At 31.0% G+C, this 20,269-nt stretch overlaps 1 protein-coding gene across 7 annotated transcripts; it reads left to right on the top strand.

Annotated features, from left to right (window-relative positions):
• Positions 1-1,241: 1,241 nt before the first annotated feature.
• Parp16 (Poly(ADP-ribose) polymerase 16) lies at positions 1,242-19,785 on the top strand. 7 transcript variants are annotated; one of them, XM_076448951.1, is made up of 8 exons: positions 1,242-1,488; positions 3,790-3,942; positions 7,316-7,510; positions 8,669-8,818; positions 9,017-9,220; positions 13,726-13,891; positions 16,776-16,920; positions 19,379-19,785. In XM_076448951.1, exons 3-8 carry the CDS (start codon positions 7,331-7,333, stop codon positions 19,509-19,511), a joined length of 978 nt encoding a protein of 325 aa, XP_076305066.1. In that variant the 5' UTR covers positions 1,242-1,488; positions 3,790-3,942; positions 7,316-7,330; the 3' UTR covers positions 19,512-19,785. The 7 variants fall into 7 exon arrangements, with proteins under 7 accessions (XP_076305066.1, XP_076305064.1, XP_076305060.1 ...); XM_076448945.1 differs by lacking the exon at positions 3,790-3,942 and adding an exon at positions 6,548-6,590 and having other exon boundaries at positions 1,302-1,488; XM_076448949.1 differs by lacking the exon at positions 3,790-3,942 and having other exon boundaries at positions 1,298-1,488.
• The last annotated feature ends 484 nt before the right edge of the window (positions 19,786-20,269 follow it).

Raw genomic sequence — 20,269 nt, 5'->3', positions numbered from 1 at the left:
GTAAAAGTGTAGTGAGTGTTGGTTTAAAAAGTAAAGTAAACACGTAGTGTGAGATCATCTGGAGCTTAGTGCACATCATGAAAGTAAAAATATTGATTCTATTTTAAATTAAATTATTTCTGAATTAAGCTATTTCCTGTTATATCATCAACGGTTTTACTAAAACAAAACAAATGGCTTTAATCAACGGAGAATCTAAGTTAAGAAATCAACAAGTATTTTTTCCAGTTTTATTGTCTGTACATTGACTTTTATACTTTCAGTACATAGACTAACAACAACATTAGATCGTACTTTTGTTGCTAAACATGATGACATAAATTCATTGTTGGAACGTGGTGTTACCAAAACCATCTGACTTTTCTATGTATTCGAAGTTGTTAATCTAATTCATTGTTACCAATAAGTTTTATACCAAAACACCAATAATTCATGAAATGAATTATCATAATTTTGTTTAGTTCACAAAGGAATTTACAAGCGTTTGACTACCTCGACTGCACTTTTCTACCTCTGTTAGTAATGCTTGATTTTTCAAGACATTCGCATCTCAGATAGCTATGAAATGTAAGGTTCGGGTATATTATTAGATGGAGTGATAATACTTGCCCCGTCATTTCTGACGGGATGTGAGCTAGTTTTCTATAAATTGTAATTAAAGGCCTTTTACCAAACTTTTGTCCAACTTACCAGACAATTCAAATCGTTCTGTAGTATTTCATCTTCTTCAATACAGCTACAAATACCAACGACTTTAATTAAAATCGTTTATAAACTTTATTATCTTACCAGTTTCGCATCCATCAATAAAATGTAACTAAGAAAAAGCAAAGACCCAAGCGCTGACTCCTCTAATACTTAAAAAGTGACAAAGGCCCAGTTTGACTAAATAGTATTAAAAACAAATTTTGCTTTGCCCAATCAGTTACTCTATAAATGTTATTTTCTTAGCTAATCTTTAGAATGGTGCCTTATCAAATGCTTTTTTAAAATCTAAACTATATAGACCCCAGTCTTATTCTTTTGATCTACTCATGTCCAGAGTTAGTGTTGAAAAATGTAATTCCTCAAAAGAAGTACAAGTCGGTGTAGATTTGTAAATCAAGTGATGCTGTGTGATCGGACTACACATTAATGTTCTTGTATAAAAAAGTAACCTTTCGTTATGTTTTATTATTATACGAAATTTTATATAATAAACATGTATATACATTAGAAATGTCCAAAAAGTTAAGCACACCACTACCATTTAAGGGACATTTTTCTATTAAATTAAAAACTGTGTGATGGAAAGAAGTCATTATGTTTTAATAAGCGCCCCTAGTATGTATTTCGAATAATAAGGGTTTATATTTTGTTTTCCTATTTTATAAAAATGATTTAACTTAAATATACTTGAAAGGTAATAAAGAAACCCAATGAAAAGTTATAAACCAAACATAGATTTTGCTTCACAAAGCTAAGTTTTGAAACTAAGGGCAGCGAAAGGTAAGTTTTATGTCAAACTATTGTTAAATAATAATAATTCTTAGTGTGTCTAACTGAGAAGTTGAAATTAAAACTTAAACATCGTTTTGTTAGAATTAAAAATAGCATAATTTCTGTTACACTTCTACAATTTACAATTTCACCAAGTTATATTGAAAGTAGATTTCACCGTACATTGACAATTTTCAGTGTAATTGTAAAATGTTTCAGAATATTATTTCAGTGTTTAGTATCCTCCGAGAATAATTACACTACAGTAGAGTTAACTATTAATAAATAGTTTTAACTGCACATCTTACAATGTGCTGTGTTACTGTAAATAACACATAAGTAAATTTCCATTTCTGTGATGATAAAATGTAACGTCAGCACTGACATTTACAATTATTTAAGCCTACAAGTGCAAAGGTTATACACCAACATCAGTGAGCGTAGGATAAGTGAAAAATAATTATAACTGAAATTAAAAACATGGTAATAAAAATAAAATAATTGTAATGCACTGTTACAGTATATAACTACTCTCAACAACAGTGTTCTGGTAGTACGTAAGTGTTACTTTCACAATGATGAATTAGTGAGTAATGAAGCCCTAACTTAAGACGAAATGAAAATTCGGAAGGTACCTGTGCAAAAATGTTTTAGACAGTTCTAGTTTTCTTGAAATAACTGAATGAATTACATCGGGTTTTTGATCTTAGAAAAACTTTTTACTGAGCTGTTTTAGTTTACATTTATAATGTGATTAATTAAATGGTTGAATCATATTCCAATTTACCTACAGCTTTAGTTTTCATTAATTAACCATGAACCAACACTGGCATAATTATTAGCCTTGTTATAACAAATGGTGAGACATGTATAATGAATTTTTAATTAGGTATTGAAATATTGTCTATGTATTAACACATTAACTGCCTTGATGCTTGACATCATCTGCCTTGGGTGCCAATGAGAATTTCGATGGAATATTGTTGTGTTTTTAAGTTAAACAACAGCAATAATAATACTTAAAACATAATATTTACATTTTTTATATTTATGATGTACATGCACATTGGAACTAGACACAAAAGAATGATAAATGCACACACGTTCTTAACGGTAACATTATTAATGTGTTAATTAGATGCAATATGCTGTATTGAAGAACTAAGAAATTATTTGTTCCTATTTGAAATAAATATCTGTGAATTTCAGATCACTTTTCATTGTGTCAATAGATGATGTACAAGTACCCAAATGGTTTCATAGTTAGTTTCTAAAACTGTTTATTATAAATATCCTTAATTGTAGTTTGACAAACAGTACTGAAACTAGCAGGCACACGTTTCACCCCCACAAAAGTAAAGCTAAAGATGTTTATGGAGCCACTTTTAGTAATGTCTTTCACTTAAAATGGTGTCCTTAAATCCTGACTGAACCAAATTATTTCCATTAGCAAATCACTTTGTCACACACACAGACACAAAGTCTTATGTGGACCCTAACTTTTTTTTCCTAGATCAAAAACTGAAATGCATTACTTTGCATTTACTATAATTAGATGTGATTCCTCAACATTCTTGGTACAGCTACAAATATCCAAAAGTTAACTTTAATTGGCAAACTTTACTTATTTAATAAATATACCCCTTCTGAATACCAGGCATAATTCATTAACAGCAGACATCCAGTTTGATTGGATCAGTTTAAACAACTATCTGCTTTTCTTCATTCAGTCATCTTGGAATCCAATTCACTAGTATTTTTTTGTCAAACCCCAAGTGGCTAATTTTCTGTGTGACACCATATTTTTTCTTGTGTTCTAAACAATAATTGCAGTGCTTAGTACAAAACTAAAAAACTCATTGTTGCTTAAATACCATTTCTGTGTTAAATCTTGTATGCTTCTTACCTTTGAAGTCACAGTAAATTGTTCTGAGGAAACTTAATGGGATTACATCTGGGATGAAACGTTTGTCACATGAGAATATGTTAAGATCTGAAACTGTATGATCTTGAGAAAATGTCATAGGAGACCTTATTAAATTGTTTATGATTGATAAAAGAATTTTTAATGTTAACATATCATTTTTCTAATTCATTGTGAGAATTCTAAAACTAGGGTACACAGATATAAATTTTGGCAGGGTGGAAGTCATCTTCAGCTAAAATAATCATTTTTCTAACAGCATGGTTAGCCTTTGAAATTGTTTGCCTTCAGATGTGGTAGATAGTTATTTTAAGCAAGTTTAATGGAAGGCTTAATAAATACTTGAATGGTAAAAGTCAGCTTTCAGTAGTTTATGTTTATTCTAGAGTTCGTTATAGTGGATGAGATGATCCTAGATGGACCAACAAATTCCTTGAAGTCCTTTTATTGTATGTGTATGTACGACCACTCAACATTAGCAGATGTTTTGCTGAGCAATTCTGGTGGCAAGTTCGTTCAGTCACCACATTTTTAATTAGGCATGTGTCTGTTTTGCATAATACTTTAAAGGTTTCAAACTCAAAAACTGGTTTGATTTGTAAAAGTATTACCATATCCCCCCTTATGATTTAATCTAATATGTAGTATTTGTGACAGAAAGAAAAAAAATGTAAACATTTTCTTTCTTAATTTTTATCTTTATATTATAGACACAAACTCAACTCTTTCCATAGTGGGTCAATAAAAAGTATTGTATATTTTTAAATTTCATGTTTGATTCTCTTTTTACCTTGTCTGTTTAATTCATTTCAATGACTAGGACCCTTTTTATCATAAAATTGAAATTTAAAAGTGTAGTCTTTTTTTTTTTTTAGTATTTGTCACCTCCAAAGCCTATGGTACACTGTTTGTCCCATATTTTAACTTGTATCCTGGGATCTTTTTAATTAGTGCAGCATTTTTTGTTTATTATTTTTTAAATTTATTTTTTTGTCTTGTTTTTAGGTTATAACAAACTAATGTAATTGGTCAGAAGTTTGTACTTACTGTTTTTAACTCAGCCCCTACTTTTGATTTTGTTTATTTAATTCTATTGGTATTCATTTTTTGTAATATATATATATATGGGAGATAATAGGCCTACTGGATGAGAAAATATAGCAAATGTAATGAATGTGCTGGTTTGTGCTTTAACAAATTTGTAAGGATGGGCACTTGTATGTAGATTTTATTGTAATTTTAATTGTTAAAGAACTAATGCAGTTCTGGTAATGAAAGCTTAAGGGTGCTCTGAGCTTCTTCGGGGTGTTTCGGGTGTTAAATATTAGGGAGCCCTTTAAGGAATTCATTTTAAAAACAGCAAAACTTCTTATCAGACTAACAAGTTTAGATAGAAATATTGAGAAAGATATACTGATGAGTTAGTGAAGTAGTTAGGTAGAAGAAAGAATTATTTATTAGAGATACATCAGTGATTAACCCTAGTACACACACTCAAAAAAATTACGTTGCCCACACTGGGGGTCATTTTTGACCCCCACCAAAAATATTAAAAAAAAATTATTTTCATATGAGCAAAGTATAAATTTGGACAAAATATTTATTCTATACAATTTATGTATACACTCTGGGTAACTTTATGGTCATTGCAAGCCATTTTACTACATTTGATACACTTTGAAGAAGTTTTTTCCTTGAATCACGTGCACATATTTGACACCATTTCCTAACGTTCTCTTCAGCAACTTTTTGTCTTTTTGGAGGGATCACTTCATTTGTATCTTCTTCAGGCAGTAATTCATCAGTAAGCAACTTCAGAAATTCACATCTTGCTCTTTTTTGGTACTTTGATGCGAATTCTGGATGGCGCTGGCGATAGAGAAGGTAAGCATTGTATGCGGCAGCATCAAGAATGTTATAAAATAGTGCCATTGGCCACCTTCTGGTCTTTCTTTTTGTGGAAAAGAATCTAACTATTTGGTCTAGTGTATCGACTCCTCCTTTGGTGGAGTTATAGTATGATATTATTTCAGGTTTTCCTGATTCATCATCGATTGAGGGCTCTCTATGCAACATAGATAAGAATATTCTAGAATGCTCGAGAACATTTATAGAGTGTTCTAGAATGTTCTAGAACACAAAATTTCATATCAATATATTATTTGATTGTTTACCAGACATGTAATTGAGTTTTTTAAACGGGGGTCAAAAATGACCCCCAATGTGGAAAACGTGAATTTCGACATTAGACAAGGGGTGTAATATCCCATTTGCATAAAATACATGTTAAATGTATTAGTATAGTTTGTTATTAGTATAGATTAAATTAGGTACATTTTTAGGCCCGAAAGTCACACCTTTGATATTTCTATAACAACTTAAACACAAGTGGGCCCATTTTTGACCCCCACCGTGTGTATGAGGGTTAAATATGTGAGATAAGGTAGGAAATACAAATTACATTTAAACAGTTTGTGGGTAAATTCATGATTATTATCTAAAAAAAAACCTGTTTTAAACAGTATTTAGTTGAGATGGAAAAGGCTGTAATATTTTGAGGATAAATGTTTGTGTCATAGATTTGAATTAAGATACTAAGTTTCTATGTGTTGATGAAGAAGAGAGTTTGAAAATAATATGTTAATACTAGGATTCCTTGTTACAATAATGGTAGCAAATTAGATACAAGTAGATTTTTTTTAAATTGAAAACAGAGTTAGCAGGATTTGACTTTGACTATTTCCCTGTCAGAGTTTTGATGTAATGAACATGCAAATAATATATGTTGCATAGTTAGTTGTAGCACTAATGAACATATAATTAATAAATATTGCATGGTTGGCTAGAGCACTTATGCTCTAATTAATAATATATGTTGCATAATTTAGAGCACTTGTGCTCTAATGAATACACAATTATATCTTTCTTAGTTGGTTAAAACACTTATGTTCTAACGAACATAATTCATACATGTTGCATAGTTGTTTCGAGTACTTTGTTTGATTTGTGATTAGTCTATGATTTTCTTTGTCAGAAAATGTGTAACAGTTACACAGGGCAATGTGCCACTTTTAACATTATTGGAATCTGGTTAAACCAATATAATGATCTTTCTTAACATGTTGGATCCCACACAACCCACAGGTGGACCATGATAGTCTTCCAGCAAGACCCACACAACTCACTGGCAAGTCGTGCTCTATTTTCCTTATAAAGGGCCACTTATTGGCTGGGACACAAGGATTGCATGTTCACTTTTCCTAAAAACGTAATTGTGAAATGACTGGTGGGACCCTGGAAAGTATTGACAAAATACGTTTGGGAGCCAACATGTTCACTTAAAGGGTTATAAAGTTTTTACTTGGGGAGCACAAGAACAAAAATGGTAAAATGTTATTCTGCTAGTCAAGTATGGGGTAAAGGTTTACAGAAGTGGTCGTTGATATATTTTGAATTATTTAATTGCAACATTTTGAGTTAAAATGTATGTTTTATCACCTTTTATAAAGTATTGAATAATTAATTTCCTTTGTTAGAAATTTATTGTAAAGGATGGTCAATCTAGGGGTATAATTTTAAAGATTTATTTTTCTCTTAAAGCTAAGGAATTTTGTATTTTTAACATGTTAATTTTTTTGAAAGATGCTATTGTAGAATGAAATTTTATAAGTTATGAGGTGATGTAAAATAATTTTGTAAAGAGGATTTTGGAATTATTTGTCATGGCTTCCCATAATTACTTGCTACATTATGTTAATGACATAAATTGTATAATTTTTTATACCTTAAATATTTAGAAACTTCAGACTATTGACTCATAACTGAGAGCTGTCCCATAAATTAATAATTCAGGTACAATATTGTGAATGAGTTGGATGAAAATAATTATTCATTCACACTTTCTAATTTTAGCAAATCAACAAATGCATGTTTTCGGAATCAAAATATTGTGTTCTCGAGCAACTTCGATCTGATCCTTTGGCTTCTGACTTATTATGGAGTTTATTTTGTGCAGCAGTGGAGAGTTATCGCCACGATAGTATCTTGAGGCCTTTCCCATCAGCTTTTCTGGATGAGCAAACAAGAGAAAAAAATGTGGAACTCTTGGTAAGCAAGAAACAACTTCTAAATATCTTATTGCTTTAGAACTGTAAATACCAAAGCTGGGAAATTAGTGATATTTTCTAACTGGTGACCACATTAGTACAGTGTTTCTTAAACTGTAGGATCTTCAAGAAATAAGTAGCAGATGCTGTCATCCAGTTGCATTCCTTCTAATCAATAGTTAATGACAAAATGTTGGTGGTAGTTGGGGCCAAACCATTATCTTCTATCTAGTTAGCAGCTCAGCAATAACAGCAAACAAAAACATTAGTGGCAGGTGCTGTTAGCCAGTTGTCTTTCCTTTACTTACAAGTTTAAAATTAGTAATGGTAGAAGATAGCTGTAGAAGCACAAGACAATGTGAGCATGTTTGGTCTCAATATTTCATTTACTTGGATAATTGGAAATCCTGATTTGGGTTAGTTATTTTTGTGACATTTATTTTAATTACTCTTTGAATTAATTAATCTGTTTTTGGAATAATGAATATAATTACTCAAACTAATTTTGATCAGTTGATTATTTTTGAGATTGTTAATGTGATCAGAAATTTGCCGTGCTTACATAATAATTAATTAAAATTATTGAAAGGAGAAAACAATATTGGTCAGTTTTTTTTTTTTTTACAAACAATCTTAAACTGGCCTGTTGAACCCTGTATCACAACTAATTGTTCTCCCTGCTAGTACAGTGGTATGTCTATGGATTTACAATGTTAAAATCAGAGGCTCGATTCCACTCGGTGGGTTCAGCAGATAACCCGATGTGGCTTTCCTATAAGAGAAAACACACATGACCAATCATTTATTTGTAATTATAATATAAGTTGTTGTTTTTTTAAGACTGTTTTAACAGTTTTCAAAGAAGGATAAATTTCTGAAATTATATATATATTCTCTATGAAACAGTAAAATAATGAAAAATATCTAAAGTAGTTTCTCACAAATAGTCAACATGTGCAATGAGTGTGTTAACAAATCAGTTAAATATTTCTAAGTGAGAGCACTACAGTAAGTTTCAGTAACTTTGGAGTTAAGTTGTTAACATGTTACTCAGAAAGGAAAGATTACTTTTACAGTTTTAATAGGATTAACAGTAACCAGGAATTTTAAGTCATTTTTTTTAATTACTACTGTTAGTAATGGTTTTATTTCTTTTCAGCGCACAGTTGTTTCAAGCATTCCATCATTTCAAGAACTAGCTGTTAATGACAATATTCAAAAAACTCTGCCATCTGAGTCGTGGGACCTCTTACATTGGGTGTTACAAAGCAGCTCTTTCCTTCTGTGTTCAGTTAATAGTAAAGATAAGGTATATTTTTATTTCAAAGTTTGGTTTTCATTATTGTCAATTATTTGAAATTTGTGTTATTTCTCCTCATAGTTGTAAACGAGGTTAACTTAGGTAAACGTTAACATGAAATTTAACACTTTATTGAGTCACAAATTATTAATGCCTGTAAAAAAAAGAAAAACTTTGAATTTGCTTGTTTTATCTCTGCCATGTCAGTTTCAGACTATTAAGCAGTTGACTCATCAAGTAATGTCTGCCTCAGCACCGACTCACATATATGAAGTTTGCCCTACTGGTTCACGAGAACAGAAATTTCAGAAAGCCAAAGGAGAATGGAAATCACTCTACGCTTATCATGGGTCTAGAATAGATAACTTCTTTTCTATTCTGCATAATGGACTGGTTTCTAATTTGAATAAGGTTAGCTTGTTTTTTTATTATATCTTTCCTTTATGAGGTTCTCAATAACAAACGGATAATTCTCTAAAGATGCATTTTATTCTGAGAAGCTTACACTAAATACTTGTTTATGATTTATTGAATGAAATCTAGGACCTTAATGCTATTAAAGTTATCTTCTAATATAACATTTAAAATGATTTGAGAAACTACAGTTTTTAAATAGAAACTAAAGCACACTTAACATTGAATAACTGATACATATATTAAATGTTTTGCTGATTACATTCAAATGTTTAAAACCAAGTTTTTGTGATCAAACAGAAGGAAAGATGGAGTAACTGTAGGCACAATGATGTAATAATCATTTTTCATTAAGTTGAGTCTTTTTTGTAATTAATCAAAAATGAGTAACTGGCTGTGAATCAATTTTTGCATTAGGGTAACATATTTTTAATTTGTAGAATTTTTTAAGCTTATGGGCATTGTGGCTATAATTTTCTATTATCTGAATTCTTTTTTAGTTTAACATTAACAAAAATTCAATTTACATCGTTGTTTTACTCCATGATTTCATTGCTTTGGCAAAAATCTTGAAAAAACAACAACAACTTAAGTCAGTCAGTTGTTATGAATTTTTTGCTCAGTCTTCTTGTCAATGTATCAGTAGTTAGCAAAGGTGTAGTGCAGGATGTGTGAGCCTTTAGTGCAGAATATGTGAGCTCCTTAGTGCAGAATGTGTGAGCCCTCTTGCAAATTTCCCATTGGGCCCCCTTTGAAATTAATTTATTATAGAACTATGAGCCCTGACTTAAGTGGACCTTCTTACTCATTGCTGTGTCTCTGATTGTTGTAGTTTTTATACAAACTAAATCAAAAATTGAAGGACTGGAACTAGCATACAGAATAGCTGTATTGAGGGCTAATGTAGTGAATTGCATAAAGTTTTGTAGTATATCTTAGAATATAATAAATTACAACTCGAATGTGGTACGTTACCTCTCTTCTTATAATAACTATTCTTGTTCAGTGCTTCCCTCTATATGCAAAACTTTTTTTGTCATGCCACAAGCCTTGAAGCTCCAACCCACCTGGAATTGATTAATTTTAATGCATCTTGCAGCAAGTTATCATGCGACAGTCCTCTGTTAATAAGAGTGCAACATATACTCTTGACACGTGTTGACTCCCTCTATTCAGTTGTACAGAACTGTAACTTCTGTTTTGGTAGTATCCATGTTATAATCTTTAATTTGTGCTATCTTTTTACAAAATATGTATATTTTATTTTAATTTTTTTATGTATCTGTGTTAATTTCTATCAACAAGTTTGCTCTTTATTCAAAAGTGGAATTATTTTACATTTTTAACCACTTATGGAAATTGTTACTTCCTTACAAAAACCTTTTATTTGTTTCTCCCAACACATTTGTATTTGGTTAATCATTTTGTATTATGAGTGCTGTTACCACTTTGGAAATTGTTCTGTTTATTAGCACATATACACGGGTTTCAAATTGCAGTATTCTGTGAGAATATTTCTGGTTTGATTGACCAATGAACTGACTTTCATTAGTCAAGTTTGGGGCCTACATTCGAAATACAGTTTGCTAACTTTAGAAAGATGTCCTCCTTTAATGATTTCTGAATAAGTTTATTGTTAATATTATTATCTTTCGTTATCTCGGTTCCAGAAAGTAAGTTTCTTTAGTTTGGTTAATACTCATAGTCAAGTTTAGGTTTACAGTTAGTCTTAGCTGTTGTATATTTTCTCTTATATCATTCACTCAGGCTAACCATGTTTTTTTTTTTTTAGATTACCTGTAATTCATCTTACTAGTATATCAGTTATTAATTTAACTATGTTATTTTTTGTTTTTTTTCATATGTTATCTCTCATGCATATGTTAGTGTTACTACACATTTCCTTAATTTTCTAAAATCACATCTGTTTCATTTTCATTCTTACTTATCTGTTATCATTATTTATATTCACTTGGATTGTGTAGATCCATTGGAATTGAATCTATGTTTGCATGTCTACCATGCTGTGCATTAGAAATAATTTGTATGTTGAGCACTGGGTCTTCATATCGTACATTTAAATCTCTCATTCTCTGGTTTGGGTAGCTGTTGATTCCTCATGGGGATGCCACCTGTTACCATCTTAACTCTTTTATGAGATTGTGACTGGATAAGTTAACTTTTAGTATATATACCTCTCTTTTTTTTCAGGGACATGTCCCCCTTTTGTTTTCTTTAGGGATCCTGCTCTGTGATTAGTGGAACCTGTTCAAGTATACTTAAACTATTCAAAGCTACACTGTAAGGCTATGATGACTTTAACATTTGTTATTCCTTGGCTATGCAATGCACACTGTGAAGATAGGGTGTTTCATGAGATCCCTTGTAGGTTTATTCTCATGATATATTTGTTCATTGGGCCTATCCTGGACCACACTTATTCAAGGAATATGTGGGCATAGCAGAAGGGGATAGCTGTCCATTCCTGCCATGCATTATATATTGAATAAATTGGTATGTTCTGCTTTTCAGAGTGGAGTTTTACGATCACCCGCAATAATACTGTCTTAGATGTTGTCATTCTTCTGGACTCTCCACCATGCTTTCTCCCAATTTTCTTTTAGTGGAGATTGAGAGTCCTTACCACTTTCCAGTTTGAAGCTGCTGGGTTGGTGGAACATGAAGATATCCTCCTGAGTGTGCTAATAAAATACAAGTAATGTATATAAATGATTATAAAACCATTTAGGATGGTGGTGTTCTTCTGGTGAAGATGACGAGATATCCTCCACTATGTAATATGGGATTGTGCCATCAAAAATCTAGTTCATTCCTGTGATTGGGATCCCTCATCCTACCCCATGCAAATGTTGGTTCCCAGTGGTTGGGTTTTGGATTTAGAACTGAATCAATTTACTCAAGTCTGTCTTCACGCATGTATCACATGTCTCTGTTTCGTCAGTCATATATTCTTTTTTTTTTATTCTATCCATGTTGTGAATCATGGTATGAAACTACTTTTATATTACTACAATTCTTTCCTTTCTACTGTCCATTAATGCTTATTATTCCAAGGCTGTTGCTGCACTGGGAAGGTTCCAGTCATTATATTTTTTGAGTGAGATAGCTTACATTATACAGACATCTTTTCTGTACTAAATGTTTGGTTTCCAGATTAATCATTCAGTTTCTCACATTGTTCTTGCATGATCATTTATAGATTGGTGGGATGAGATTTCCTCTGGTCTCATAAATTTGAGATACAGATGCTATGATCCTCATTCCAGATGGCTGGGTTTTAGTTTTTAGTTGACTTGTTGCTGGTATGATCCTCTTTCCTACCCTCACTTGTATGTTGGTCCCCAGTGGTTTGTGTTTTGGATTACAGTTGACTTGCTGGTGGAATGATCCTTTTTCCTATCCCCAGATCGATGTTGGCACCCAGTGGCTGAGTTTTGAAAGTAGTTGACTTTCTGTGTACAGTCATTTATACCCTAGCCACTATACACCGAAGGACACGCCATTCAGTCTTACCCACTTTTATGTTTTCAGGGATTTAGTTTAATAAATTATTTGTATTTCAATTAACTATCTTCCCATGGTTTTCTCCCATTTGGAGGTGATACTTCACCTTTCTGCCCATATGTGCAACATTTTTATACAATGGGCAGAGAGCAAACCTGGTGCAGTCTCCCACATATGATCTTTGACCCTGAAGTTCTATTTTCGTTAGTGTCTTTAGGACTCTTTTGAAGGATGCTTCATTCTTTCCTGATCCCACCACTGATACAGCAGTAACTTACATTGCTAAAATCAGGGGTTTGATTCCCCTTGGTGGACACAGCAGATAGCTCGATGTGACTTTGGTATAAGAAAACAGACACACATACTCTTTCTTTCCCTTGGACGCCTCCCTCCACCTATTCAGTGTGTGATTATGGCTATTTACGTGAGTGGAGGTAATATACCTTATCAGAAGTTATAAATATCATATACTGAAATGTATTTCTGATAAATACTTGCCTCCTGTTACACTTCTCACTCTTCGTCCTCACTGGAAACCAGTGCTGCCAACACTCAGTGATAGTTTGGTATAATTGAATAGAGGGAGCCACATGTACCATGAGAGTGTCATGCTCTTATTGGTGGAGGGTTGTCACATAATAATTTGCAAGTGAGAAAGATTTGAATTATTCAAGTGGGAGTTTCAAGGCTTGTGGCATGTGCAAAAACCAATTGGCATATAGAGGGCAGCACTGAACAAGAATGGCTATTTATAAGATGGGAGATAAGTAGGGTTTGAAAATACATTTTCAGTATGGGAAGATTATAAGTTCCACTTGTTAGTTTAATTTTATTGTTACCTCTGTATTAGCTTTCTATTGTGTGCCAAGTGTTATTTTATTTATTGGATGTTTGTATGGGCATGTTATTGTTGGAATTGCACTACTTCATATTGTAAGAAAAATAATTTGGTAAAAGTATGCATTTGGTACTTTCAGACTTCTCTCTTTGGAACAGGGACATATTTGTCTAGTGAACTGACTGTTGCTTTACACTACAGTCCAGTAGGTTGGAGCTGGAAGAAAAGTCTGCATGGAAGCCAGATCAGTTGTGTTGCTGTTTGCGAAGTGATAGATCACCCTGATATAAAATGCCAAACTAAAGGTAGGACATTTGTTATGTTTTAGCAGTTTTATATGATTCATAAGTGTTTAAATATACACATAAACATACTGCTAAATATCATCCAGAAAAAAGAAATTCTAATCCATGCGGTTTGCAAGTTTTTACTGTTATTTTTGAAACCTTAGTTTTTGGACTGAGGACAGCTATTCAGCACATTACTTGTGTAGTTCCTGTAATGAAAGGTTGTTCTCAATCCAAGATTTAATGGTTCATGTACATTTTTTTTATACTTTTAAATTATCACTGCTTTGTTCAAGTATATACATTGCTGTATCTTTATCTAATAACGAAGTAAGATAGAACCACAACAAAAACTCAATTACAAATTACAATAGATCTTTCAGTGAAATGATGGTTCTGTTATTTTTCCACTTTGTTCAAGTGATGTTTCACACTTAAGACTCCTTTTTATATTTATTAGGAGGATCAGATTCACCAGTACACAAACTTATGAATCATAAGAATGTTGTACCAATAGAGGAAGAAATTTTTCTCATAGGTTTTGAGAGTAATAATTTATAGGAAGTAAACCATGTATCTTTTTGATTGATTTTGTTGCCAATGAGAAAAATGGAAGATTACAAGTACTTAGTTCTTAAGTTTAAATTCTTATAAGACTTTTCCTTTCTTTCTTTAATGTTACTCATAAATGAAGGATTTTGTTTTTAAATATTAAGACATGTACCTCCTTTTTGGTTCTTCGGGTATGTTGTTATAATATCAGTTAGTAGAAATATTACCTTGCATGGGTTTTGGAAAGTGTTACACAGTTAAGGGTTTTATACAGACATATATATTCATGGTGAAACAAATCCTTTCACTCAAATTCAGGAGATATAATAGTATTAGAATCCTAACTGATTGTCTGTGTGTATATATTTCAATACATAATATTTGACAAGAGTGCCACAAAGAATGCTATAGAATACCCTCCACTTTTTTGCAAGAATATGTGATACTCTGATGTTAATTAGCAACTAGATTATAATATTAGGCATCAGTGGAGTGATGCTAATGTCTTCTGCTTGTTCTGATGAAAGTATGGCAGCAAGTCATTCATTGGGGTTTTGTTCACTTTTGAAAATGTGGCAAATTCATTATGATAATGTCATGTGTGCTATATTTTTATTATTTTGCGTTGTGTTTTTATAATTCTATACTTTTTCATAATAATTCTGAAATAGGTTAGTTTTATAGGTTTTATTTTTTTCATTTTAATATCAGTTAATAAATAAAAGAGTCAAAAGATTTTTTTTTGCTTGTTGCTAATGAAACTAAGTACATTTCATGGTTTATGTAAGTTAAATGTAACATATTTAATAGAAGTATATAAAGTTAAAAAATAGCTACTGATACATAAAATTTTTTTGTGGATTTTCTTTTGGCACAAGTGCAATACTGTTAAGAGTAGGACCAAGATTATAACAGAAACACTGAAGTGATATTTTTATTATTTAACTTGTTTTGAGAAAGTGGTAAATGTTTGTGATAGTATAAGAACATTTCTAAAATCAGATAATTGCAGAATTATAAGCTTTCATTTTGAATGTAGAAATCCACAATTTAATAGAAAATAAAAATGTTTCTCATTTTAAAATTCAGTTATAAATATTTCTTGTATTTCATAACTCATAAATCCAATTTTGTCCATTTTCAAAAGTCACATCTAATTACTAATGAGAGCAAGTCATTGCTTCCAACCAACCTAGAGAACTTCATTGATGTTTAAAACAATTTTTTTAGGTGTTTTTGTAGCTCAGTGGTGTCAAAGTTATTATGTAAATTGTATTTTTTCTTGTCCATTGATCTAGACTTGTTCTAGTGTAATTTTTAATAAGAATGGTCTTATTACTTTTAAACCACTTAGAAAATAAAAATAAAATTACTAGTTAGTTGCTGCTAACAGTGGACATTGTGGCCATGTTTGATCACAGATTAAACTTATTTATGCAAAAGTGAATTGCTGAATTAAGATAGATCTTCTAGTTATATTTTTGTCTTACTTACATGCAAAGTGAGCCATGGTGAACTCCCCACAAAGATGCAAAAGATTTTAGTTCTATGATATTTCATATTTTGATAGTTGCATCTTCAGATGTACATTTTCAACATTTGTAATGCTAGGTTGGTTCAGTGCTCATTTCTGATGTAGCCAAAATCAAGGATCAGTAATAATTTAGTACAGTGTTCCTCAAACCATGATACCTGCAAGAAATAGAAAAGAAAATTATTTGTGGCAGGTACTGCCATTCATTTGTCTTTCCTCTAATAAGCAATTCAACCATAACAACAACAAAAAGTTGTTGATGGCCAATTGCATTCCTTCTAGTTAGCAACTTGAAATTCAAAAATATTGATTTCATTATAATTTCAGTTAATCGTTTTATTTCTATAACACTAAGTATAATTGCTGCTTATACTCAATTGATTATATCTCCCAGATTCAGTCATGGAACATAAGGATTGTTGTTGTGCTTGTTGTAGTTTGTTTTCCTTGGAGGTGGAGAATTTGCTCTAACCCACCCTCTATTATGGCATACAAGCAAAAGCACCCATTCCTAGTGATGGCTAGAGTTTATCTATCAATTTAAATTATTTCATGGACAGTAGAAAGGTTACTTGTGTGGCACTCTTTGTTCCTCTTAGATCCAGATCTGCCATCAAAAGTAATTGATGAGTGTTTCAGTCATGCTAAGAGCAGCTTATCAATAACGTATAGTAAATCTAAATTTTTATTTCCTTGTTAAATTAAATTTGGCATAAATATAAAGCCTAATTTGATAATATTTTCTAGTGCCATTTCTTATTCATAAAGAATGTAGTTGTTGAGTACATAAATATTTTTCACAATCTCTTTCAAAAGGGAGGAAAAGTTCATCTCGAAGTTATTCACCTGATAGCCTTGCCGGGAATGTTCCAGAGAAGTATTATCTAGTTCAAAATGACGACCTGGTCAGAGTTCGTTATTTACTAGTGTACACTGAGAATCCTGTCAAAAGAAAAACCTGGTAAGATGTCTGTATTATTTAAAGCTACTTTAGTAATGCATCAAAAGATAACTGTTGAAATATTATTTCTGTTATTTTCTGTGCTATCAGTTACATGAATTATTAAAACTTACTATTTAAACTTTAAATATTTTCTAATCTTGGCATTATTACATTGTTTTAAAATCTGAGGAAGAAATTAATTAATTAATCTTACTGTTTAAACTTCAAATATTTTCTAATCTTGACATTATTACATTGTTTTAAAATCTGAGGAAGAAATTAATTAATTAAACCTATTGTTTAAACTTTAAATATTTTCTAATATTGATATTATTACATTGTTTTAAAATCATAGTACTAAATTAATTAATTAAACTTAATGTTTAAACTTCAAATATTTTCTAATATTGATATTACATTGTTTTAAAATCAGAAGACTAAATTAATTAATTAGTTTTCTGAAGTGCAGTGTGGTAAATCATATTTCTAGCACTTTGTGATTTGGTAAAATTTCTAACACTAAATAATTATTATATTTTCTGAATATTGTGTTCATATTTTTGATACATAGGTAAACAGTTTTAAGTTCTTTAAAAACCTATACTCTCTACTGTGTGTTAAATCATGTATTTTTAATTTGTCTACAACTTGCATAATTCAAGTCTCTCATCAAATATTAGCATGATATTGAATTGAATGACAAAATGTTAAAAATATTTAACTGATTGTGAACTAATTTTAGATCATAAATATGTATTTAACAAAACTTACCCAGTTTGGGCTGATATAATTAAATTTATACAGGAATTTATACAGTATATAGACAATATTATAGACATGATAATGCACAGCTTTTGTAATTTTTTTAACACTGCAGAATGTAGATTTTAAAGATTTATTTGCATTTTAAGCTTGCTATTCCTAAAAAATCTGATTAAAATTATTTTTGCATGTCAGTCCAAACAAAATGTACATTTTTAGAGAAATAAGATAAAAATTATGAGATTTGTTGTTCTTTTTTGTATTTTTTTTTAATATGAGTACCAAATCATTGAAACAAGTGTGGTGATAAAAACATAATCTTTAAGTACAATGAATAAAATGTATAATACACTAGTTGTTGGTATTTTAAAAATGTTAATAACACTATGTAACAAAATTTTTACTTTTTCCTGTTCCTGGGCAGAAAGTGTTGTTTCCCAATTGGTTATGCCAAAAGTAAATGGAAAAGACCTATTTTTCTCTTCAAACTTTGCTTTTGTGACCTGGGAACGTATAACGAAAACACATGGGAGACTATATTTGGGGGCTGATATGTGAAAGTGATTTACATAACAGTCGCAAATCTTGAAAAACTACTTACTTCTAAACATTTTTGTATAACTTTAGTATAAATACATGTACATCTTCATTCGTATGTTGTTTTATTCAGATCTTATGTAAATGAAAATGTGCAAATTTGCCTGTTTTTACATAGGAAACAGGTTAACTTCTAAATTTCATTATCCAGGTCACAAAATCAAATTTTGAAGGGAATAATGGCCATTTTCTGTACTTTTACAATATAAGCAATTAAGAAATAACACATACTATTCAGGAACAAAATTTGTGTTACATAGTGTTATTTATTTTAAATTCTGTAAATTTTCTTCATGATCAATTATCTGTTAGATGTAATGATCAAAATCATTGTTTATTGTAGTGAAATATCATTTCATCCAACGTTTCTTGCTGCTAATTTTTTGTAAGTGCTAAGACTGATGCTTAATGATGCGTAACAGTAAGTTAATCACATAATTGATGAATTTCTTTCATCTAAGATCTATTTGTTTAATACATAGAATTATGTCCTTTTTATAAATGTAAATAAAATAATAACCTATACTTCCAGAATGGAATCCTCTCAGCTCCATATTTCACTATTACAACTTCCTCAGAAGCTCTTGATTTTATACTAGCTCACTAATCTAGATGAATCTAAATTTCCGATTATAAACCAGTTATAGCAAAATATTTGACCAACAAAGCTGCTACCTTCTGTAGATATAGGTCATTATATACATTTATAAAAATGTTTTGTAAGAAACCTCCAGTTTGCATTAAACAAAGTTAAGAACGAATCTCGGAACAGCTGGTATTGGTGTTAACACTTTTACTGTTAAGGAGAGAACAACGTTTTGACCTTCCTAGGTCATCTTCTTAACCTTCGATACATTTTTAACCCATACCAGCCATTCTGAGATACATTTTTATTTCGAGTGGGTTTCTCGTCATCGGGAATTGAGGAAAAGTTAAGAACAATGTGTATTTGTTCTTAGGTTCATTTTAGGATTTAGTACCATTGTGTCAATTTCCAGATTTCTTTCATGGCAAGTTAAAACTATATAGGTTTTCAGGTTCTTGTGTTTTTTTTTTTGTTTTTTTTTGCTTTAGGGATCATGGTTCTTCATTAAATAAAAATTTTATATATTTGTAGTGTAAACCATCCTAGAAGCTGGTGGCATCACCATAAATTCTTCTTTATGATGGTGATATACGGAGTAGCCCTTCTTGCTATTGGTCTGGCAACGTCCAAACAATTTCACCGTTTCTTACAGAAACTCTTGTAGTTTTGTAGACGTAGTTTAAATTTCATACTTTGTTTGTACTTCTTGTAATGTGCAAATATACAGGGTAAGTGGATTTCTAGGGAAAACATTATTATGTATGAATTTAAATATTTTTTGCTGGATAATGATTGTATGTGTATACTTCTTAATGTTTGTAAGTTTGAAAAGGCTAAGGCTTACTTAAATCTTACATTTTGTTATATTCCTCAATTATCTCGTACCAAAGCGTGCTGGGCCAATCATTTAAAAACCAAAATAAATGTTTTTAAACCAAGTTGTTATTATTTATTTCAATGTAAAGAAAACCAACAACATGTGAGTAATATATATACGTAAAAACTTCTGGTTTGGGTTGAGAAAATTTTTATGTAGAGGAGTGAACAACGTTTCAACCTTCTTTGGTCATCATCAGGTTCACAATATGATGGACCGAAGAAGGTTGAAATGTTGTTCGCTCCTGTACATAAAAAATTTTCTCGACCCCAAATGAGCCACTTTTGTATATATATTTCTCTACAAGTGGGTTTTCTCGTCATCACTGATCTGAGTATTATATTTATTTATTTTATCTGACTGGGAGTTTAAGAAATTTTTGTAAATGTACAGTTGGTAGTCTGAAGAAATAGAAAATGTTATGAAAAATATTCAGAGACCATGGAATAAGCACTCTGTTTATAACATGAATTTTCTTGTGTAACAAAAACTAGAAATGGAGGTATTTATGTTATGAATTTTTTATCACAGAATGCACACACCTT

The sequence above is a fragment of the Tachypleus tridentatus genome, chromosome 8 (assembly GCF_004210375.1).
Source record: "Tachypleus tridentatus isolate NWPU-2018 chromosome 8, ASM421037v1, whole genome shotgun sequence".
Taxonomy (NCBI): Eukaryota; Metazoa; Arthropoda; class Merostomata; order Xiphosura; family Limulidae; genus Tachypleus; species Tachypleus tridentatus.
The sequence above is the reverse complement of the archived record's forward strand: the minus strand, read 5'-3'. Positions and strand labels throughout refer to the sequence as shown.